Source organism: Oreochromis niloticus, linkage group LG14 (assembly GCF_001858045.2).
Source record: "Oreochromis niloticus isolate F11D_XX linkage group LG14, O_niloticus_UMD_NMBU, whole genome shotgun sequence".
NCBI classification, from domain to species: Eukaryota; Metazoa; Chordata; class Actinopteri; order Cichliformes; family Cichlidae; genus Oreochromis; species Oreochromis niloticus.
The window spans coordinates 39,024,442-39,048,296 of NC_031979.2; the positions used below are offsets into that span (position 1 = coordinate 39,024,442).

At 42.5% G+C, this 23,855-nt stretch overlaps 3 protein-coding genes across 3 annotated transcripts; 2 read left to right on the plus strand and 1 right to left on the minus strand.

Annotated features, from left to right (window-relative positions):
- The first annotated feature begins 6,577 nt into the window (after window positions 1-6,577).
- On the plus strand, window positions 6,578-7,507 carry LOC100708768 (olfactory receptor 10A3-like). The gene has a single exon (XM_003459996.3). It carries the CDS (start codon window positions 6,578-6,580, stop codon window positions 7,505-7,507), a length of 930 nt encoding a protein of 309 aa, XP_003460044.3.
- A 3,547-nt stretch (window positions 7,508-11,054) lies between these two features.
- Window positions 11,055-11,981, minus strand: LOC100709036 (olfactory receptor 142-like). The gene has a single exon (XM_003459997.2). The coding sequence runs from the start codon at window positions 11,979-11,981 to the stop codon at window positions 11,055-11,057; it is 927 nt and encodes a 308-aa protein (XP_003460045.2).
- A 6,988-nt stretch (window positions 11,982-18,969) lies between these two features.
- On the plus strand, window positions 18,970-19,899 carry LOC100709309 (olfactory receptor 142-like). The gene has a single exon (XM_003459998.2). It carries the CDS (start codon window positions 18,970-18,972, stop codon window positions 19,897-19,899), a length of 930 nt encoding a protein of 309 aa, XP_003460046.2.
- The last annotated feature ends 3,956 nt before the right edge of the window (window positions 19,900-23,855 follow it).

The window sequence follows — 23,855 nt, forward strand, 5'->3', positions numbered from 1 at the left end:
AAATGCAGAAAAAAGCTCTTTGCACCGAGATGCCAGGTTGTGTTCCCCAACGTTCCTACACAAATACAGCAGCTCACTCTTCTAGCACTGGATTGGCAGCTTCTGCCATCAATCATTTGCTAAAAAACCCAAAACAAACCAAAACAAAAAAAAACTTAGCAGCACCGGTTTGCCAAATTATTGCTCCACTACCCCTCCTTTGCAATTTATCGAAGCCAAATTTTCTGGAGCTGGAATGCCAGTTTCCCTGCATCTATCCATCTTTCACATATGTAACAGTGCAGCATTGCCAGTCTTCGTCTCCATATCGGTCATTTGTAAACACATAACACTTTTATTTATTTATTTGTATCTTTTTATCTTCATATTGTTTTAGTCTACACTGAGGGCCATGGGAGTACTGCAATTTCAAATTCCTGTGTATGACTGTTGTTAAATATCAACACTTCACCGAGTTCTTTTGATCCCTCACAGGCATCCGATGGAAGACAACACACTGCTCAGTAGACCATTTCACACTTTTATTCTCTTACACAATACTTCTAGAAGGGAGATACGTTCTGCATTACACGGTTCCGCGGATCTGAAAATGGTGGTGCACCCCTAACAGTTTTATTACCAGCTCTTTCATTCTAGTCAAAACAACAGTGTTTCAGTAACTTTCCACTAGAAGATGGTCCCCTGTTATCTACTTTTTCCCAGGCAAGCGTGGGCGAGAGTCTACAGCATTCTACCCCCCAAGGACACGTAGTCCAATTATTACTACAATATAAATATAATTATATGGCACTTATTAATATTAATATAAAGCATAGCATTATTGAGGCACTACAAATAATTTCATCTCAACACTGTAGAAATGGTCTTTGACAATAAAGCTTACTTTAACATGACTTTGCCTTTAGTTCTGCCGGCGGTTTCTTCCTGTTATAAGGGAGTTTTTCCTTCTCACTGTTGCTAAAGTGCTAAGTTGAACTGAAGATAAGATAAGATAACCTTTATTAGTCCCACACATGGGAAATTTGTTTTGTTAGAGCAGAAAGTGCTGTACAAAGAAAGTGTAGCAGTACAAAGTAACTGAACAAAAACTAAAAAAACACTAGAATTGGATAAGAATAAGAATAAAATACTGTACACGATAGAATAGAATAGAATAAAATACAAATACAAATACGATATACAACTGAGTAAAATACAACAATGCCAGAAAAGAGTATTGAACTTAGTGTTATTGCTATTACACGTGTGGATGTGTGTGTTTGATCTGTTGAAGTCTTTTTTGTGGAGTCTGACAGCAGTGGGGAGGAAAGACCTGCGAAATCTCTCCGTCCCACATTGTGGCTGCCGCAGCCACTGAAGGAGCTGCTCAGTGCTGTCAGAGTCTCCTGTCACTCACCACCTCGACTGGGTCCAGAGGGCATCCTAGAACAGAGCTGGCCCTTCGGATCAGCCTGTTCAGTCTCTTCCTGTCCCCAGCAGAGATGCTGCCACCCCAGCAGACAACACCGTAAAAGATGGCTGAGGCCACCACAGAGTCATAGAAGGTCTTCAGGAGTGGGCCCTTCACTCCAAAAGACCGGAGTCTCCGCAGCAGGTACAGCCTGCTCTGCCCTGTAAAGGCCGTGTGAATTATGAGTCCAGTCCAGTTTGTTGTTCAGATGAACACCAAGGTACCTGTAGCTGTCCACAGCCTCAATGTCCACACCTTGGATGTTCAGTGGCTGCAGTGGAGGATGTTTGTGCCTGTGGAAGTCTACCACCAGCTCCTTGGTTTTACTAGTGTTGATCTGGAGGTAGTTCAGCTGGCACCAGTCCACAAAGTCTTGAGTCAGTCCTCTGTACTCCTTGTCGTCCCCATCAGTGATGAGGCCGACTATTGCAGAGTCATCAGAGAACTTCTGCAGGAAGCACTGGGTGTAGTTGTGGGAGAAGTCTGCAGTGTAGATGGTGAAGAGGAACGGAGCCAGAACCGTTCCCTGTGGGGCCCCCGTACTGCAGACGACCCTGTCCGACACACAGCCCTGAGTTCTCACATACTGTGGTCGGGTTCAGCAGCTTGTCCTTCAGGACTGTGGGCAGAATGGTGTTAAAGGGACTGGAGAAATCAAAGAACATGATTCTCACAGTGCTCTCAGCAGGAACGATGTAGGAGGTGGATGATGGCATCATCCGCTCCAATGCCAGGCTGGTAGGCAAACTGAAGTGGGTCCAGTGATGAGCTCACCAGGCGCCGAAGCTGAACCAGGACCAGCCACTCCAGGGTCTTCATCAGGTGGGATGTTAGAGCCACTGGCTGTTGAGGACCTTGGGACGTGGAGTCTTTGGCACTTGTACAACACTGGAGGTTTTCCAGAGCTGTGGGACTCTCCCCAGCCTGAGGCTCAGGTTGAAGAGGTGCACAATCACCCCACACAGTTGGTCTGCGCAGGACCTAACAACCCTTGAGCTGATGCCATCTGGACCCGCTGCCTTCCTGGCTTTAATCCTCCTCAGTTCCCTCCTAACCTGGATGGTTGACAGAGACAGGCTGGAGCCTTGTGTTGAATGTGTATTGGATGCTGTGGTTGGGGATGGGGAGGAGTGAGCAGGGTGTGTGGAGGAGGTATGAAGTGTTTGAGGTCAGAGGTGGAACAGCAGCAGTGGGGGTGGGTGTGTCTGCAGCTGATGTTGAAGACTGCCTCATGGATGAATCAAATCTGTTAAAGAAATGATTCTGTTCATTTGCCCATCCTCCCCGGGCAGAGGGTTCTGATTTTTGTGGTTCTCTCCAGGGCCTCTCCAGACTTTGCCAACATTGTTTTGTTGAAGCTGGTTTCCATCTTCTGCCTGTAGCTGTCTTTCCCTTTCCTTATCAGTCCTCTCAGCTCTCTCTGCACTGTTTTCAACTCCTCCTTCGGGGCTACCAAAATCTATCTCAGCCCTGCCTGTTGGGCTATCATAGGAAGGAAAAATATATGTCGATGCTTTTGTGTCACAAAACGTCCATGATTGCAGAATCTAATTGCTAAAACTTTAGTTACAAAATTTACGAGAAAATAAAGGGGAGATAAGAAAGAAGCTCAGAATGAGTGGCGCTGCTGTAACAGGCTGTCACACACGGCGGCGCCGGAAGAACACTGAATTATTACCGCAGAGGTCTTTAACCTTTGGAATACACAGTTATTACTGCTCTAGGGGATACCTTCTTTCTGGATCTGCCAGGCCCGAGAGCTGCCGCCAGTCCCCTTTGAGGCCTTCCAGAACAGCAGCACAATTCATGTCTATCTCATTCACCTTTATCTACTAAAACGCTGTCAAACCTCAAATGAGGACGTGGGCCTAGTGAGTGAATCAAACAGCTAAACAGAATAACACAGGTACTAGAGACTTAAGACTACCAAAGAGAACTTAAGCATAAAAAAATGATACAAAATGACAAAAACACAGGAAAACTCAAACCTTTGGGTCAAATGACCCAGGATTGTGACAGATGATTTTTTTACCAACACTGCATTGTCATATATAAAGAACTGCACAGACACTGTCTCAGCGACCTGAGCTGGGGTTTAAACACCACAGAGCTGGCTAAGAAGGCACAGCAGAGACTTTACTGTCTGACTGTCTTTCTTTTTCTGTCCTAGTCCACATGAACGTGCTCTGTGCATTAAGGGGATTGAGCAATTTGGAAGTGAATTTAGGAAGGTTGTTTTTTTTAATCTATTTTAATTTTTAAGTTAATTTCAATGTATTTATTTATACAGCACCAGCACCAAAACACAATAAAAGTGGCCTCAAGGCGATTACTGTTTTAAGGTAGACCCTGCAATAATACAACAGAGAAAAACCCAACAATCATATGAGCAAAAACTTCCCCCAGCAGCCTACACCTATTGCAGCATAACCTCACGGTAACCTGATCCAGCCCTAAAATGGTAAATGGCCTGCATTTGTATAGCGCTTTACTTAGTCCCTAAGGACCCCAAAGCGCTTTACACTACATTCAGTCATTCACACACACATTCACACACTGGTGATGGCAAGCTACATTGTAGCCACAGCTGCCCTGGGGCGCACTGACAGAGGCGAGCCTGCCAGACACTGGGCCCTCTGACCACCACCAGTAGGCAACGGGTGAAATGTCTTGCCCAACGACCGAGACTGTCGGAGCCGGGGATTGAACCAGCAACCTTCCAATTACAAGACGAACTGCAAGTAATAATGGATTGCATTTATATAGCGCTTTTCTAGGCACCCAAAGCGCTTTTACAATTCCACTATTCATTCACGCTCACATTCATACACTGGTGGAGGCAAGCTACAGTTGTAGCCACAGCTGCCTGGGGCAGACTGACAGAAGCGAGGCTGCCACATCGCGCCATCGGCCTCTCTGGCCAACACCAGTAGGTGGTAGGGTAAAGCGTCTTGCCCAAGGACACAACGACCAGGACAGAGAGAGCAGGGGGATCGAACCGGCAACCTTCCGGTTACAGATGAGCTTCCCAATCCCCCTGAGCCACGGTCACCCCAAGCCGAACTGCCAACTCTTGAGCCACGATCACCCCAACAGCCCTAACTATATAGTCAATCAAAAAGGAAAGTTTTCTTCCTCCCCCACTTTTAAATACCCTAGGAACAGCAAGTAACTATATGCTTTAGTAAACAGCTTTAGTGAAGGTTACAAATGATCTTCTTATGGCCTCTGACAGTGGACTCATCTCTGTGCTTGTCCTGCTAGACCTCAGTGCAGCGTTCGATACTGTTGATCATAATATCCTATTAGAGCGATTACAGCACACTGTAGGTATTACAGGTACTGCACTGCAGTGGTTTGTATCATGTCTATCTAATAGACTCCAATTTGTACATGTAAATGGAGAGTCCTCTTGTCATGATTTGTGCTGTGGGAGATACGATGCAGGACCCAAATGCAGGGTCATAAACAGAAAAGTAAACTCAAAGAGGCAGCTTTATTGCTGTACATGCAAGAGCCAAATGTAAAAGTGCTAACCCAAGATCTGAAAACTAGAAACATGGAACTACGACTAGGAAAATTACAATGGACAGAGGAGAACACAGGGCTTAAATACACCACTCAGTAATGAGGGAACAGGAAACAGAAAGGAAACACAGCTAGGACTAATCTGATATAACAAAGTGAGGATGAAGCAAAACTGAAAACCCAGGACACAAGACCTTCAAAGTAAAACAGGAAATACAAGAGAGGCACAGAGACACCATTTAAACAAGGAGACACAGCACACAGGGAAGACAGAGTGGACATGAATCACAGAGACGAGTACTAAATGAGACATGGAGACATGTCTATGGAAACATAAAGCACACATGCAACACGGCGGCTCAAATGGAAACTCGTACGCTAGCATTTCACCCACATTTGCAACTAAAAACAGACATGCAATACAAACTTATTCAGGAGCAGTGTGTGAATAAAAAAGTCTGTTTTTCACAAAAAGACTGAGGGGGGTGTCTAAAGGGGGGCATGCGGTGTACTAGACCATATTCATTTCAAGGTTTTCATAACAGTTTTTTAGATTGAAAGTGAAATTATTTAGAATACTATCTAAATCAAATTTTGGTAATATTTAAAAATATAAAAATTAAAGCTTTTTTCAAAATCTAATAAAGCCAATAAAAATTTACACCGGCTAGTAAAACTCAGTCAGTGACCTGAGGGATTTTAGGTTGGAAACAGAATTATTGTTTATATTAATGAAGATATAAACCATCATAATGTCTGTTTTCAGCATCAAAGCACAGGGCAAACTTCAAAATGCTGACCCGCTTGCTTCTCTTCATCGCAGCCATCACATTCTCCTTTAAAGGACACAAACTTATTCACGCAGGCACACATGTAATAACACAGAGAAAAGATTCATTTGTTTTGCCTTAGTCTAGCCTCCACATATATATTATCTTTTTTGACCCTACTTGAGAGTATATATTTTTGCATTTAAGAAAATGTTTTATTTAAAAATATTAAATCTAATGTGAGACGTAAATGCAAATGGTTTGTTTTGTTTCTTTTTGACAAATGAGCAGTTTATTTTGAAAGACCTGTATTTTATTTTTTAAATCAGTCAATTCCTAAAATAATCGATAGCTGCTATGAAACACTAAAAAATATTTTTAGGAAAGCACAGTAAAATGTATGACAACTACCATGCAACATTCAGTATTTATTTGTTTATTTATGTGACAATAATAAAACATGACTATTAACCAGTGTGAGGTCACACTGCTGTGGGCGTCTTCTGTCTATAAATGTTTTAAAGAAGCCGAAGCAGAGTTTCAGCGACTCCAGCAGGCTGAAGCTGACTCAGACTCACTGAATGTTTCAGGGTTTGAGTTGTAAGTTGTAACTGGTTGTTGTTTTGGGATTTTGCTCAAACTTTATGCATCATTGTTGATCTGTTTAACAGTATTTAGGCTTCTGTATAGGGCTTCAAATTTTAGTTCTACGTCATGCAAAACAAACAAGTTTGAAACAGCTGCCTTACAGCTTCCAGTCAAGTCAACACCAAAATGCAAAGAACTGTCTTTTCGTGTGAACAATTGAAACTGAATGAAAACAAGGCTCATGAAAAATTCCACACAGCTTTCAGATTTCATACTTGGTGCCTACTTTGACGGTGGGCCTTTCAGGTCATTATATTTCACTATAGTAATGTCTCTGTATGTGTTTATATTTGGATCTAACCTCCTGCTGATTGTGGTTATCTGTGTGAACAGAAGCTTACATGAACCTATGTACATGTTTCTGTGCAGCCTGTTTGTGAATGAGCTGTATGGTAGTACAGGGCTGTTTCCGTTCCTCCTGATTCAGATCCTCTCTGATGTTCACACTGTTTCTGCTCCTCTGTGCTTCCTGCAGGTTTTCTCTGTCTACTCTTATGGAAGTGTAGAGTTTTTAAACTTAGCCGCCATGTCTTATGACAGATACCTTGCTATCTGTTGTCCTCTGCAATACAACGAACTGATGACAGCTAACAAAGTTACCAAACTCATTGTAGCGATATGGTCACCACCACTTCTTGTGAATTTCCTGACACTGCCTTTGATCGTTCCTTTAAAACGGTGTGGAAACATTATAAACAAAGTGTACTGTGACAACCATTCCATCGTGAAGCTGGCCTGCTCTGACACCACACTGAATAACATCTATGGTCTCACTGTTAGTGCCTTGTCAGTCTTTGAGCCTTTAATTGTAATCCTGTACACATACATGAGGATCCTTAAAGTCTGTTTTTCTGGATCCAAACAGACCCGACAGAAAGCCGTCAGCACCTGCACGCCTCACCTCGCTTCTCTGCTCAACTTCTCCTTTGGAGCCTGCTTTGAAATACTGCAGAGCAGATTTAACATGAACAGTTCACCAAATATGTTGAGGATATTTCTATCACTTTACTTTCTAACATGCCCACCACTCTTTAACCCTTTAATGTATGGACTGAATCTCTCCAAAATCCGTGTAACATGTAAAAATCTTATAACACATAGAACTTGTTAGCAGAGATGGGCAGTAACGCGTAATCTGATTACTTTTTTAAAGTAACGAGTAATGTAAGGGATTACTATTGCAAAAACGGTAATTAGATTACCGTTACTTTCACGTAGGAACGCTGCGTTGCTGCGTTACTAAAACCGTGATTTTTTGCGAGAACGTCTCATGACAGTGACGTAAGCGAGTGCGACGTTCGTGACAACAGCTGTCTGCAGATCGTAATATATCGAGTGCGCGACAGAGTGTAGCGTGCAGCGTTTAAAGCGTGGAAGTACTGACCTTATTTTGAGTTTGATTCCATAAAAAGTGACAAAAACATTAGTGTCCGTTGTGCGTGGGAAGAAAACTTCTTTTTACACCGAAAAAAACCCTAAACTTCCAAGCAAGCAGCGAGTGCGCTACGACTGTAATGGGAAACTCACAGAGAAACTCGCGGATTCTTCCACTGACCGCTGCGGCACACCTGCACCAGGCTAAACCTCCACCTACTCCCGTCCTACTTTACAGGTGAAAATAGAGCAACTAGCCTTTGACTTTATTTATTTTCTGCTGTGTTTTACTTGCATCTATTTGAAAGAGTGAGTGTAAACACAAAAACATATTTTATTTTATGTGCTGGAATGTGCAGAAAATAGGTTTAAATGTTAAACAAATTTCTTCCAGTCAGAGAATGTTGCATATAATTAAATTTTTGCTTGATGCATAAAGTTAAAAGATTAAAACTAATAAAACAAGTTTTAAAAAGAGACATTTCCATTTGATTACATTTTGTATGATGGATTATGCAGAAAAAGTAGAATTGGGCTGAAAGATCTATCGCTTTATCACCTATTCAGGTTGTAAATCGTGTTTTTAAAAAGTAACTAAGTAACTAAGTAACTAATTACTTTTGAAAATAAGTAATCAGTAAAGTAACGGGATTACTTTTGGGGGGAAGTAATCAGTAATTAGTAACTTATTACTTTTTTCAAGTAACTTGACCAACACTGCTTGTTAGTATGAACTAATACATTTTGACATTTTTCTTTATGTTATTAGACCATTTTATCTAATTGTGCAATTATATAGTATATTATACTATATAATATACTAATATAAGTGCTATAAGTACATTTCCTCACACTGAACTCCAACCTGATTTAGTTTTGTTAATACAAACTCAGAATTTATTGTACTAAAGTAAAGCTGTATGAATCTTCTGTTTATAACTTTAAAGTGTTTATAGGGTCAACAAAAATTATATGCATTTTTTTTCACAGTCCTGGTGACACATTTTTAAAAGATACATTTTTACAAAATTGCTCCCAAGTTCATCAAAATATATTTTAAGCCTATATTAAAGTGTATGTTTCCTCCTTTCATCCTTCCTGTCGTGTTCGGGTCAAATCTGACCAATTTACAACTTAAAACACTCATAAATATTGTGTTTTACACCTGATTGCCCCAAGGCCTTATGACAGCCTACACACTATGCACTTGAAGATATAAAAGTGATCAGAACCTCTTTCATTGAATTTAGAGTGTTTTAATCAACTTTGTTACATCTGTGGTGTTCCCATCGCCATAGGAAATGAATGAGAATGAATGGGAGTGGACGGTCAGGGGAGAAGAAGCACGTTGGATTTTCATGAGTGAACGGAGCTGCACTACCACTGGGACTTTGCACCTTCTTCACATTTGGAACTGTTTTTTGGGCACTGTAAATAAAATGCACTGTCTCCAGTCAATGAGAGCTCGGCGCCTGGGTCCTTTCTTCCGGCTAACCTTGACATTTGAACCATATTTTCAAAAATGAGAAAAACTTTAGTATGAAGTTTTAATAGTAGTAGTATAAGCTTTGCTGAGCAATTAAGCATTCCTGATCAACCTCTTTCTATACAACCATGTCTAGCCAGTTTAGCCATGAGCTCACTAGTTGAGCCCATTCACCTGCTAATCATCATGAGGTTAATATCTTCTATATTTTCTCCTCTCCTTATAATCCTTTGATTCTCGTTAACAATGGGTGGAAAGACATATCACTTTAAATGTATTTTCTAGGAAATTAGCCCTCCAGTTCATATGAAACATCAGTGCTTAGTCCTATGGCGTTTAGTCTCAAACTGACTGCGTCTCTGACTCCGTCACCAGAAAGGCTCAATCTGGGACACGTGGAATGTACCACGTGTCCCAGATTGACCCTTTCTGGTGCTCTTCCCTTACAGTCACCTTCTCGTGCACTTTGCACTCACAGAGTTTTTTTTAAAGAGTTTTTACAAGTATTAGCTTATTCCTCCACAGTGTGTGATGAAATCATGTTTTACAAAGGAGTTTGCTTTCTCTAGGCAATATCAAAGCCAGTTGCTTAACTGCAATAAAAAAATGACCCTGTAAGACTTGCTGTATTTTTTCACATGTAAGACCAAAAATACTCTTGGATTTTCAAATGGTAAATATACTGGCTCTTATACAGCCCCTTTCTACTCTAACTAAGCACACAAAGGGCTTTACACAACTTGCCTCATTCACCCATGAACACCTATTCACACAAGCACCTTTTTCTATGTTCTTTCTATCATAAGTACATTCTTAAGAAAGAAAGAAGAAAACAACTGAATGAAAGCATGCACACTTAGACATTTATTGAGGAAGATGATTTGACATTGTATGATATAATAATAATATAATATATATTATTATCTGGGAGTGAGCACATCCATCTATTAAACATTGTCACAATAGCTCCTGCACATAATCTTTAGCACACTGCAGATGGACAGACAGTGTTCTTTTTCCAGAGACATTGCTTTCTCCTTACACCACTGCCATGGACACCAGTGCTGTTCAGATCTCTCTTAAAGCTGGATCTATGAACAGTGGGCAAGAGAGAGGCCTTATCTTCTTAGGAATTACTCAAGGTTCGTCTTTACATCCACCACGTGATTGGAAACCCATCTGAGAATTTGATGACCATATTTTAAACACCCCAATAGAAAATTTTCTAACATTTGAAAATGTAATATCATTTACTTTTGTAAATTTTACCTATTAAGCAGATAGTTAAAAGTGACACTAGTGGATGTTGAGAGATTAAGGAGTGAACATTCAGGATGAGACTAGCAGTGATGTAACCACAGACTGAGTTAAATGCAGCTGTGAGTTCAGTGTTTAAAATAGCTACCAGTGGGAGCAAAAGATACTGCTGGTTAGCACATGATAAAGTTGATAAACATAACATAAGGTTACCTAGGCAACTAACGCCCCACATGGCTACTATTAACTGTCAGTCAAAACATGATGAGCAAAAGGCAATTTACTTTATGTTTGTATTTTGGAGTTTGTTGCTAAGTCTCTCCTATGAGGATAATAATAGCCTTGAATTTCCTCTTTTTGAATTTTGACTGACTGTGGATTAAAGTTCAAACTAACTTTATTCAGTGTGCTGAAAATGATCAGGACAAGTAAAATACTGATTTCATTGTAGTCTCGCATACTAAAGTACAGATATGGAACATGCATTACACACAACTGAATATAGATTAATGGGTAAACTGGGATGACAAAGTACACATAACTATTTTATGTTTGATATCAGACTTTTACAGATGTTGCGGATTTTGGTCATTTTCAGGCCGTACATCACAGGATTGAAGAGCGGCTGGCATGTAAGAAAATATAATGATAAAAATATGCGCACCATGTTTGGCACATTTTTCATATTGAATCTGCTCTGTAAAATTTCAAAGCTTGCTCCAAAGGAAAAGTTCAATATGGAAGCCAGGTGAGGCGTGCAGGTACTGACAGCTTTCTGTCTCGTCTGATCAGAACCAGAAAAGCAAACCAGCAGAATCTTCATGTAGGTGTAAAGAATGAAAAGCAAAGCACCAAAGATTGTGCTAAAAGTAGCAAGGAGGCCATACAAGTTGATCACAGTGGTGTCTGAGCATGCCAACTTCACAACAGAGTGTGTGTCACAGTATACTTTGTAAATTGTGTTTCCACACAACTGCAAACGTGAGGTCAAATATAACAAGGGAGCCATTGCAAAACAAGGATAGAACCACGTTACAGCTATAAGTATGCCGATTTTTTTTGATGTCATATGTGTGCTGTATTGCAGAGGACAGCAGATAGCAAGGTACCTGTCGTAAGACATGATGGCTAAATTTAAATATTCTACAGCCCCATATATATGAACGCAGAAAACCTGCAGGAAACAAATATCAGCAGAAACAGTGTGAACATCAGAGAGGATCTGAACCAGGAGGGACGGAAACAGCCCTGTACTACCATACAGCTCATTCACAAACAGGCTGCACAGAAACATGTACATAGGTTCATGTAAGCTTCTGTTCACACAGATAACCACAATCAGCAGGACATTGGAACCTACAATGAAAATATATAAAGCAAGAATAACAATAAAGCACAAGTTAGTTACATGTCCTGTGTCAAAATATCCAGCAAGGGTGAAATATGAGGCCTGTGTGGTGTTTAACATGATTGTTCTTTGGATTTAGAACAATTGACTGGTTCATCTAAAAAATTATTAAACTATCTTTTGTTATAGAAGTGTAAAAATTAAATATGTTTATAGTTGGAGTGAAATGGCCCATCATGCAACCCAAATATCGACTAAAAAGGAAGATAAGTGAGTGTAATAACACTGAAGAGTTTCATTCTCAGGCAAGTTGAAAAAGTAAATAAAGGTTAGTTCAGAAATAAGTCACAAAAGATTTGTGATTTGTGATTAGCCTGCTGTGCTGTGGCTCCTGTCCCAACTGAGCTTAAACTCCACTTCAGCTTCTTATAAAGCTGCATATAGGGGGAAGGGGGGGGACACAGTAATAATATTCTCTGTCATGTTTGGAATTTTTTTCAAACTTTTATCCTGGTAGGTTTTCCAACTCACTAACTTCCATTCTTGTGTACATGTAATAGAATAGAATAAACCTTTACTATCCCAGGAATGAGAAATTTGGGTGTTACACAGCTCTTATAGCAAGAGGAATATAAAATATAGAAGGAAGACACAACTGAAATTCGTATAGACAGATAAAAATGTACAGAGATATGTACACCAGTGTGTGTGTGTGCGAGTGAGGGGGTGATTCTGGTGAAATGTACAGTGAACAAACAAGCTGATGAGTAGGATAACCATGTTAAACTGTGTTATAGTCTGACAGCTGCTGGTAAGAATGACAATTATATATATATATACATGTGTTATATTTGTGTGTGTGTTGTGGTGGTGGTAGTGGGGGTGGAAAATGGTGTTCTAGCAAACTGGACATAAGGTCTAAATTGCTCCTGTATCCGAGGTCTGCCTAATGAACGAACTCTCGTTTCCAGCACCCTGGGTACTTAGGAATCCCTTTCTTGATTTAGCTGCTTTCGCTAATTATAGACAAATTTCTAAACTTGTTTTAATTTAAAAAAAAATCTTGAAACAATATTTGTCAAATAGTTAACTGATCATCTTGAAAGGAATGGTTAATTTAAAGAGAGATTTAGAGTGCATAGAACAGGTAGAACAGGTAATGACCTAAAGACTGAGCTCATGGATATAAAAAAGTGAAAAAGGGTAGCTGGCCTCTCCCTTGGCAAAATGATGAGGAGTTCAGTCATTTGAGCTGGGCTCAGAGTAGAACCCCTACTTCTCTATATTGAAAGGAGCTGGTTAAGCTGGTTCGGATATCTGACAAGGATGCCTCCTGGGTGGCTTCTGGGGTAAGTGTTTCTGCCATGTCCGACTACTACACTGCTGTAGGGGAGACCCAGCACATCTGCATCACTGCAGCCGGAGAACCAGTCCATCTGTCGATCTCCCGCTTCCTTCTCCTGTTACTCGTGAACAAGACTCAGAAATACTTAAACTCTTCCGCTTGGGGCAAGAACTTGTGGGTCTGTGACCCGGAGTGGGCACTCCACCATTTTCTGGCTGAGGACCATGGCCTCAGAGTTGCAATGCTGATTCTCATTCCCACCACTTCACACTCGCCTGCGAACAGTTCCAGTGCGAGCTTGGAGGCCATCACCTGATGAAGCTGGAAAAAGCAGAGATGTGGGACTATCTGAGACGACCCAAGTAGAGGTCTTTCGCCACTTGGCTATGCCTAGAGATTCTGTCCATAGTGTTTTGTGTTTATTATTATGATATTGTGTTCTAGTGTATTCTTTCTATGTATTTGGGTTTAGACTTTTTAGTTCTTGGGGTCTTGGTTCCGTACTCCGTCTGTTTTGTGTCTGTCTGTGTGTTCCCTCCCTGTTGCCATGTCTGATATCTTGTGTTAAGCTCGTGTGTGTGCATACCTGTTGTATTTCCTGTTTTACTTTGATAGTCCCCGTCCTGTGTGTAGTGTGTCTGGTTTTGCTTCCCCTTGTCTCGTCAGCTCTGATTTCTCCCAGCTGTGTTTCCCTCCTGTCTCCCATTCCCTGATTGCTCCAGTGTGTATATAAGCGCTGTGTTTTCTTCTGCTTGTTGCTGGTCCATCTCTGTTGTCTTCCCGAGTCTCCCGGTGTTTCTGCTGTACGTTTAAATGGTCCAGGTCGGTTTTGTTAGTTTTCTCAATTTAGTTTCCTCTAAAGTTTCAGTTTCTGTGTATGCCATTCTCTGCTCCTGCTGTATCCTGCTCACCTTAAATAGAGCTCACTCACATCACAAGCCGTGCCTGCATTTTGGGTCCTCTATCACAACCCCACACGTCTGCTGCCGCAGCCATGACAGTATGGTCCAGCCCAGTATTCCAGTATGGACCCACTGGAATTCGCCTCGTCGGAGGAGCTTTATGAGGACATTATTTACTCCGTTGAGAAGTTGGTAAACCTGTGCCTGAATCACTCCGGGAGGGCTAAAGGCTACAGTCCCGGCTACAGCGACTTATTTTCGGTCTCCCATGGCTGCTGAGCTCACCTTATCCCCTCGTACAGGATTTCCTCCTCAACGAGTTACATCTCCAACTAGCCACAGCTGCTTGCCTTCCCAGCCCGGCGGAGGATTCACTGCCCGCCCCGACGGAGGATGTTTTGCCCGGCCTGTCGGTCCAGCCTTCGGGAAGGAAGCGGTGCTCACACTGCCAACGCCCTTGCCATAGCTGGACCCCAGGATTTCAGATCAGCCAGCTGTGGTGAGTAAAAGAGGCACTTTTTCAATTTTTTCGGATGTTGAGACTGTTCACTCTGGCTCTAAGATTGTTAAAGACTGCTGTTCATCTGCATCTGCTCACTCTAAACAGAGAGCAGGGGTCCTGGAGAGCCCAGCCAGCCATCTTCTGCCTCCACTGGAGGGTCTGAGGGGCCTGTTCAGCCCCACCATCACCTGTTCCTGCCTCATCTGGTCCTGCCTCACCTGGTCCTGCGGCTGCCATGCCACCATCAAGTCCATGTCCCGTTCGGACGGTACGTCTACGTATTGCACAGCCATCTCATCCACGATCAACATTGCTGGCCACTTTTCAGGCTGCTGGCTGGACATCATCGTTGTTGTGGGCCTGAACTCTGTGGCTGCTGCCTTCCGCGTGGCCAGCACCAGAACTGTTTTTCCCTTGGCTCCTGTGCTGTTGGCCTCCAGGTTGACCCCCTGAACTATCTGTGAACTTTTGCCTGAGCTCCTGCGTTTCTTGTGGATTTTTTGTTTTGGACTCAGTCCCTCCGTCCTGGTCCCCCACCGCCCGCCATTGTTCCTCCTGTATCCGAGGTGCGACTAACAAACAAACTTTCCTTTCCAGCACCCTGGCATAGACTTTCCCAGAGAGGCTGAGGAGTGTGCACCCCCCTATAGTTGGAACACATCCACCATCACCCCGGTCGGCCAGTCAAGTCTGCAGCTCTCCACCTGCGCTATAGACAGTACAGGTAGAGCTCAGCTTTCCCATCCTGAGTCACCTGATGGTTTGCCAGAATCTCTTCAAGTCAATCAAAAAGTATTTTTCCATAGCCTCTCCGATCTTCTCCTACATCCGAGTTTTTGCTTCAGCCACTGCCCAAGCCATGTTCCGCTTGGCCTGTTGGTACCTATCAGCTGTATCTGAAGTCCCAGAGGCTGAGCCCAACTGGACTCCTTCTTCAGCCTGGTGGCTCCCTTCACCTCTGGTGTCCACCATTCATTACAACCATGACAGACCCAACCGCCTTGTGGTGCAGAGCTCAGTGTAGCAACTTCGGCAATGGACGTGCTGAACATGGTCCATTCTGACTCAGTGTCCCCTGTTTCATGAGGAATGTTGTTAAAGCTCTGCCGAAGGTGTGCGTTAAAGATCTCACGAACTAGGGCCTGTGCTAGGTGTTCCCGGTGCACCCTCACTATACATTTAAGTAAGCCAGGTCTCTCCAGCATCCTCCCCCGCCATCTGATCCAACTCACCACCAGGTGGTGATCAGTTTACAGCTCAGCCCCTCTCTTCAAGTGTCCAGAACTTATGGCCGCAAGTCTGGTAATACGATTACAACATCAATCATTGACCTGCGGCCTAGGGTGTCCTGGTGCCCTGTGCACTTATGGACACCCTTATGTTCAAACATGGTGTTCGTTATGGACAAACTGTGGTTTGCACAGATGTCTACCAACAAAACACCCCTTGGGTTTTGATCCAAGATGCTGTTCCTTCCAATCACGCCCCTCCAGGTCTCACTGTCATTGCCCACATGAGCACTGAAATCTCCCAGTAGGAGAACAGTCCCTCGGGTGCTGGAGTACCTTTAAGCACCCCAGGGACCCCAAGAAGGCTGGGTACTCTGAACTGTCGTTCGGTGCATATGCAAGGACAACAGTCAGGACCCATTCCCCAACCCACAGGAAACAAACCTTTTCATCCACAGGGAGAAACCCAGCTAGCCGAGAGGATACTAGGATACCCACCACAGCTTGCCCCCGCTCACCAAGAGCAATTCCAGACTGAGACAGAGTCCAGTGTCACAGTCTTGCTACGAAGCAGACTGTGTGGAGTGAGGAAGAGGACCCAAGTGCAGACACGCAAGAACAAAACTTAATCTTAACAGAAAACAAGCTGTTGATTAAGCCTAACAAAATAAACACAAAGGGCATGGGTGAAACTGAACAATAACCTAAACTTGGTGAACTAAAATTAAAACATGAAAAATCCTTAAACATGGAGACCTGGCATGGATACATAGAAAGACCTGGAAACATGACGTGAACTTAGCAGACGACCTGATGATGAATGACTGGAAACAGACTAAATGCACACATGAGGTGATCAGGGGAAGTCGAAACATATGGCAAAACAGCTGATATGAATGAACATAACAACGTTACACGGGGAGAGTAAACCTAAACACATTGATCGTAGAAACACAAGACCTCTTCAAAATAAAACAGGAAACATAATGAGATGCAGACATGACAACAAGATCTTGACAGCATAAGATGTACAGACATGAAACACATGAAGGCAAAGGAAACTTAAACACTGGGGTTGAAGACCCAAGGGGAACTGAAAGATAAACTATAGCAAGGCAACCTAGGCAAAAAAAAATGAACCTAAAGGACTTAAATGTAAATATAAACTAAAACTCAAAACTTTGGGTCAAAAGACCCAGGATCGTGACATCCAGCCCCTCTCCAGGACACTGGTTCCAGAGACCATGCTGTGTGTTTAGGTGAGCCCAACCTCTCAACCTCATGCACTAACTCAGACTCCAGCCCCACCAGAGAGTTCCCATTCCATGTACCAATTGCTAGTCTCGGTAGCCAGGGATCAGTCCTCCAGGGCCTCTGTTCCTGGCCACCGCCTGACACACATTGCACCCAACCCATACGGCACATCTTGCAGCTGTTGGGTCTTCAGGAGGATGGGCCCATGTCCCCTTTTTCGGGCTGTGCCTGACCGGCACCCAGGAATTGCTCTTTGTCTGGTCCCTCACCCAGGACCAATTTGCCATGGGAGACCCTGCCAGGGGGCAAATGCCCCCAGACACACAAACCCCTCCAACACAATAAGGTAGCAATTCACGAAGGGGAAGAAAAGTCTGAGTGGATAGGGTTGCCAACTGTCTCGCTTTGAAGGGGAAATAAAGCTACCTTAAATGTCCCGTATATTGACCGTTACCTGCACTGTCACTTTCTGACCAGCAGAAGGCAATCTTGACTGCAATTGTATCAGACGAGTGCTTGTGTGAAGTCACAACTGTCAGTGATGGCCTGTCATGTACACCAGATGTGAGGAGTAATATGTCATTTGTAAAAATAAGGTGCCATTTGGTCTACATAGCATAATAAACTGGGAAGTGAAGCCTGTATTTACAGTATTTTATTACAGTACATTTTTTCTTTTTGCTTATTTTTAAAAGGAAATGCCCGTGTGATATCTGTTATCATTTACTGTATTGTTTTAGATGAGGAATTGATTAAACTGAATACCAACCATCAGCACAGCTGAGTGTGCATTGAGCTTCTGGCATGCCAGAGTCTCCCTTATTTGATACTTAAAAAGTTGGTAAGCCCATGAGGGGATGAATGATGGCAGATAAACAGCAAAGCGAGGTGCAGGTGAGTTGAGTACCGTTCCAGAAAAAACAAACTGGGCACACAAGGAAACCACAGTTAGAATATGACGAGGCCATGTACAACCCCTCGACCCTGAAGAGAACTGAACACCAGAGGCCACACGCCTTGAAGATAACTATGTGCCATCCCCAGAAGAAGGAAGAGGGAGGCACACGGTGGAGCCTCCACAGCCAAAGGACCAGAGCCAATGGGCAACTGACTCTGGCAGTGGTGGATCATCCCCGTATGAGCAGGACAGGGCCCGTATTCCTCAGATCCTCCTGAAAAGCCTGGCACCGGCTGTTAGAGCAGAAAATCCGGCCTCACAAGAGTATGAGAATGGGAATAGCAACACTATCTTCAGTGCCACTGTGTGAAGTTCTGGGTATTCTGCCTTAACTTTATTCTGAAAGGATACGATAGATTGGGATGTGAATAGAACATTTTACTTCTCCATACATTTTCTTGATGTTGTAAGTTTTGGTTAATTTAATACTCTCGGGAAAATAAATAGCACAGAACAATCCAGTAGGCCTGCATTTATCATTCCTCTCTGTCTTCCTCTGGATTTTCACAGAGAGGTACCTGGCAGTGCTAAACTGTGCTGCTGTGGGATAGATGAAATACAGTTAATTTGAGGTTGAATATTTACCAAATTTACAGTAAAAAAAATTTCAGAACTACTCTCTCTCTCTCTCTCTCTCTCTCGCTCTATAGGAAGCTTTATAAGACGTTGAAGCAGTGTTTCAGCTCAGTGGGGACAAGGCAACAGGACATGTTGTTACCTATTTCTAAGCTAAACCTTTAATTGACTTTGTTATGTTCTTTCCCTGATAATGAATTGCTTCAGTAATATAACACTTGCTCATCTTCCGGTGAGCTTAATGTGTAAGGTGTATGTGGCGTCAGTGCAGTCCAGTTTTAAGAAAAGGTAAACTATTTATTAATGTGAACCAGTCAATTGTTCTAAATCCAAAGAACAATCATGTTAAACACCACACAGGCCTCATATTTCACCCTTGCTGGATATTTTGACACAGGACATGTAACTAACTTGTGCTTCATTGTTATTCTTGCTTTATATATTTTCATTGTAGGTTCCAATGTCCTGCTGATTGTGGTTATCTGTGTGAACAGAAGCTTACATGAACCTATGTACATGTTTCTGTGCAGCCTGTTTGTGAATGAGCTGTATGGTAGTACAGGGCTGTTTCCGTCCCTCCTGGTTCAGATCCTCTCTGATGTTCATACTATTTCTGCTGATATTTGTTTCCTGCAGGTTTTCTGTGTACATTCATATGGGGCTGTAGAATATTTAAATTTAGCCATCATGTCTTACGACAGGTACCTTGCTATCTGCTGTCCTCTGCAATACAGCACACATATGACATCAAAAAAAATTGGCATACTTATAGCTGTAACGTGGTTCTATCCTTGTTTTGCAATGGTTGTCTTGCTGTCTTTAACTTCACCTTTGCAGTTGTGTGGAAACACAATTTACAAAGTATACTGTGACACACACTCTGTTGTGAAGTTGGCATGCTCAGACACCACTGTGATCAACTTGTATGGCCTCCTTGCTACTTTTAGCACAATCTTTGGTGCTTTGCTTTTCATTCTTTACACCTACATGAAGATTCTGCTGGTTTGTTTTTCTGGTTCTGATCAGACGAGACAGAAAGCTGTCAGTACCTGCACGCCTCACCTGGCTTCCATATTGAACTTTTCCTTTGGAGCAAGCTTTGAAATTTTACAGAGCAGATTCAATATGAAAAATGTGCCAAACATGGTGCGCATATTTTTATCATTATATTTTCTTACATGCCAGCCGCTCTTCAATCCTGTGATGTACGGCCTGAAAATGACCAAAATCCGCAACATCTGTAAAAGTCTGATAACAAACACACACCTCTGAAATAAAGTTGCGCATCATTGCCCTTAGTTATTGACCATTTTTAAGCCTATATGTGTATGGTGTATTACTTTTCTTCTCTTACAAATTCTGCCTCTGAATTGTAATTTTCAGAAAACCTCCACCCCTCCACTACAGTACATTTAGGTATACATTTTCCACCAGGGTCTCAGACTTGAATCACATTCCTCTACTAAAAATGTTAGACGACGATCTCACACGTAGGAAAAGTTTTACCTATATCTCTCATGGGAAGAGTACAGGGTGGGCCTTTTATATGGATACACCGTAATAAAATGTGAAAGGTTGGTGATATTAAAGTCCTGTTTGTGGCACATTAGTATATATGAGGGGGTGTTACGTCCCCCCCACCATGGTGGAGGCAAAGGTAGGAAGGAGACAGCAACACCGGACAACCACAATCAATGAAGGAGGAGGACAACAGGACAGTTAAGAATCAGGCAGGATTTATTGGTTGCTTATTTATTGCCATGATAGTCAAACTTAACAAAAGAAAAAGGTGGGGGAGGAGGACTGGGTGGTTGAGCCAAATCAAAGAAATTAATAAAACAAAAAAAGGTCGATAGCTTCCAGGGCCTAACTAAAACAAAAATGCAAAACAAAAGGCCTACCTAGCTACTCGACCAAAGGTCAGTGAAAACATACAAAAGTGGCATCAACCGCATAACCTAGTGTGTCTAACAGTTTAAAACTGCAGCCAGTGTATAGGGTACCCCAGCTTACCTGTCCAGCCTCCCACCACACACAATACAAAGAAGCCTTTTCACAACTGTTTGTCATAAAGCAGCAGCCACCAGCTGGCTACTCATTTGTAGTGATCCTCGAAGAGTGATTGGCCAACTGTGCCCAGACCAGCCAATAGACACATGCCAATCAACTTTGAACTGGCCAATAGGTGGAGGATTGACACCTGAAAGATAAAAAGAGCACAAAAGCAAAGCCACATCTCTTGGCACGTAACAGGGGGCAAACTCCTCAAGATGGGTGGTGACCATGGTGGCCATTTAGAAGTTGGCCATCTTGGATACAACTTTTGTTTTTTCAATAGGAAGAGGGCCATGTGACACATCAAACTTATTGGTAATGTCACAAGAAAAACAATGGTGTGCTTGGTTTCAACGTAACTTTATTCTTTCATGAGTTATTTACAAGTTTCTGACCACTTATAAAATGTGTTCAATGTGCTGCCCATTGTGTTGGATTGTCAATGCAACCCTCTTCTCCCACTCTTCACACACTGATAGCAACACCGCAGGAGAAATGCCAGCACAGGCATCCAGTATCCGTAGTTTCAGGTGCTGCACATCTCGTATCTTCACACCATAGACAACTGCCTTCAGATGACCCCAAAGATAAAAGTCTAAGGGGGTCAGATTGGGAGACCTTGGGGGCCATTCAACTGGCCCACGATGACCAATCCACTTTCCAGGAAACTGTTCATCTAGGAATGCTGGGACCTGGCACCCATAATGTGGTGGTGCACCATCTTGCTGGAAAAACTCAGGGAACGTGCCAGCTTCAGTGCATAAAGAGGGAAACACATCATCATGTAGCAATTTCAAATATCCAGTGGCCTTGAGGTTTCCATTGATGAAGAATGGACCCACTATCGTTGTTCCCCATATACCACACCAAACCATCACTTTTGTTGTTCCAACAGTCTTGGAGGGATCCATCCAATGTGGGTTAGTGTCAGACCAATAGCAGTGGTTTTGTTTGTTAACTTCACCATTCACATAAAAGTTTGCCTCATCACTGAACAAAATCTTCTGCGTGAACTGAGGGTCCTGTTCCAATTTTTGTTTTGCCCATTCTGCAAATTCTGTGCGCCGATCTGGGTCATCCTCGTTGAGATGCTGCAGTAGCTGGAGTTTGTAAGGGTGCCATTTGTGAGTAGCTAATATCCGCCGAAGGGATGTTCGACTAATGCCACTCTCCAGTGACATGCGGCGAGTGCTACGCTGTGGGCTCTTGCTGAATGAAGCTAGGACAGTCACTGATGTTTCTTCATTAGTGACAGTTTTCTTGCGTCCACATTTTGGCAAATCCAACACTGAACCAGTTTCACGAAACTTAGCAAGCAGTTTGCTAACTGTAGCATGGGAGATGGGTGGTCTCATAGGGTGTCTTGCATTGGAATCTGCTGCAATGACCCGGTTACTGCGTTCACCAGATATCAACACAATTTCGATCCGCTCCTCACGTGTTAACCTCTTCGACATGTCAATGGCTGTGAACGATCGTAGGGCGATCGTGGCTCAAGAGTTGGGAGTTTGCCTTGTAATCGGAAGGTTGCCGGTTCGAGCCCCGGCTTGGACAGTCTCGGTCGTTGTGTCCTTGGGCAAGACACTTCACCTGTTGCCTACTGGTGGTGATCAGAGGGCCCGGTGGCGCCAGTGTCCGGCAGCCTCACCTCTGTCAGTGCGCCCCAGGGTCGCTGTGGCTACAATGTAGCTTGCCATCACCGGTGTGTGAATGGGTGGATGACTGGTTATGTAAAGCACTTTGGGGTCCTTAGGTACTAGTAAAGCGCTATACAAATACAGGCCATTTACCACTTAACAAAGAGAAACTTGTAAATAACTCATGAAAGAATAAAGTTACGTTGAAACCAAGCACACCATTGTTTTTCTTGTGACATTACCAATAAGTTTGATGTGTCACATGGCCCTCTTCCTATTGAAAAAACAAAAGTTGTATCCAAGATGGCCGACTTCTAAATGGCCACCATGGTCACCACCCATCTTGAGGAGTTTGCCCCCTCACATATACTAATGTGCCACAAACAGGACTTTAATATCACCAACCATTCCCATTTTATTACGGTGTATCCATATAAATGACCCACCCTGTAGTTGCCAATAAAATGATTTAGCCTAAAATAAACAAGTTTTTTAACTGGTCACAAATAGCCCTTCTATTACTTGGTTTACATCACTAGATTGAAACTTTTGGAAGTTTTAAGGAAAAATAAACTGTTATGGATAAATATAAAAACTCAACAAATGTCCAAACACTATGGTGATCATTTTATTACTACATTTTATCTTATGCAATAGATTGTCATATATTTCAAAATTGACCTTCTAGGTCCCTTGGCTGGACCTAGAAAAATCTCTAATCTCGCGCTCATCAGCTCCAGTATTAAGCACCATGACTGCTTTCAAAGCCATCACAATAAACACCTATTATAGCCTGGTGGGAATTTTTAAAAAGAACTTCACTTCTTCATTTATCCCATGTCAACTAACACCCATTTGGAACAATCCAGGAATTTGCTTCAAAAAGAAAATACTACATTTCTTTTTGTCATGGCATGAGAAAGCGATAAAAAAAATGTAGAAAATACTGTGGAAACTTTATTTCATTTCAAGAGCTTATATCAAAATATTTTATCAGAAACAGTAAATTTACTGAATATAATCAAATTCATCACACAACTGAATCTAGAAATACCTACATGGGGAACAGAATTTCCAAAATTCAGTATCCCCAAATTGTGATAAAAATGTATGTTATTGTTGTTTGTTATACTCAAACATATACATCTACTGAACAGACAACTCTGCTGAGAACTATATGCATGCTATATGGTCCTGCATGGCTGTCCAGAGGTTCTGGATATGTAAAAAGCTGTCCACATGGTTTAGTAGATGTATCCCAACCTCACTCAAGCTGTGCATCTTAGGTCAGCGGTCCCCAACCTTTTTTGCACCACGGACCAGTTTATGTCCGACAATATTTTTACGGACCGGCCTTTAAGGTGTCGCAGGTAAATACAACAAAATAAAACCAGTACCCCAAAAAGAAGATTTATTCTTCTTTTAACAATAAAAATGATTAAAAAATAACACTAAAAACTGATAAAAGCCCTGAAAACCATAAATTTCACACCTCAACTCTCCCGGCCCGATACCAAACGACTCACGGTTCCTCCA

Excerpts from the sequence above, each read along its gene's own strand:
- LOC100709309 (XM_003459998.2), top strand. The coding sequence starts at position 18,970 with ATGTTAAACACCACACAGGCCTCATATTTCACCCTTGCTGGATATTTT.
- LOC100709036 (XM_003459997.2), bottom strand. The coding sequence starts at position 11,981 with ATGTTAAACACCACACAGGCCTCATATTTCACCCTTGCTGGATATTTT.
- LOC100708768 (XM_003459996.3), top strand. The coding sequence starts at position 6,578 with ATGAAAAATTCCACACAGCTTTCAGATTTCATACTTGGTGCCTACTTT.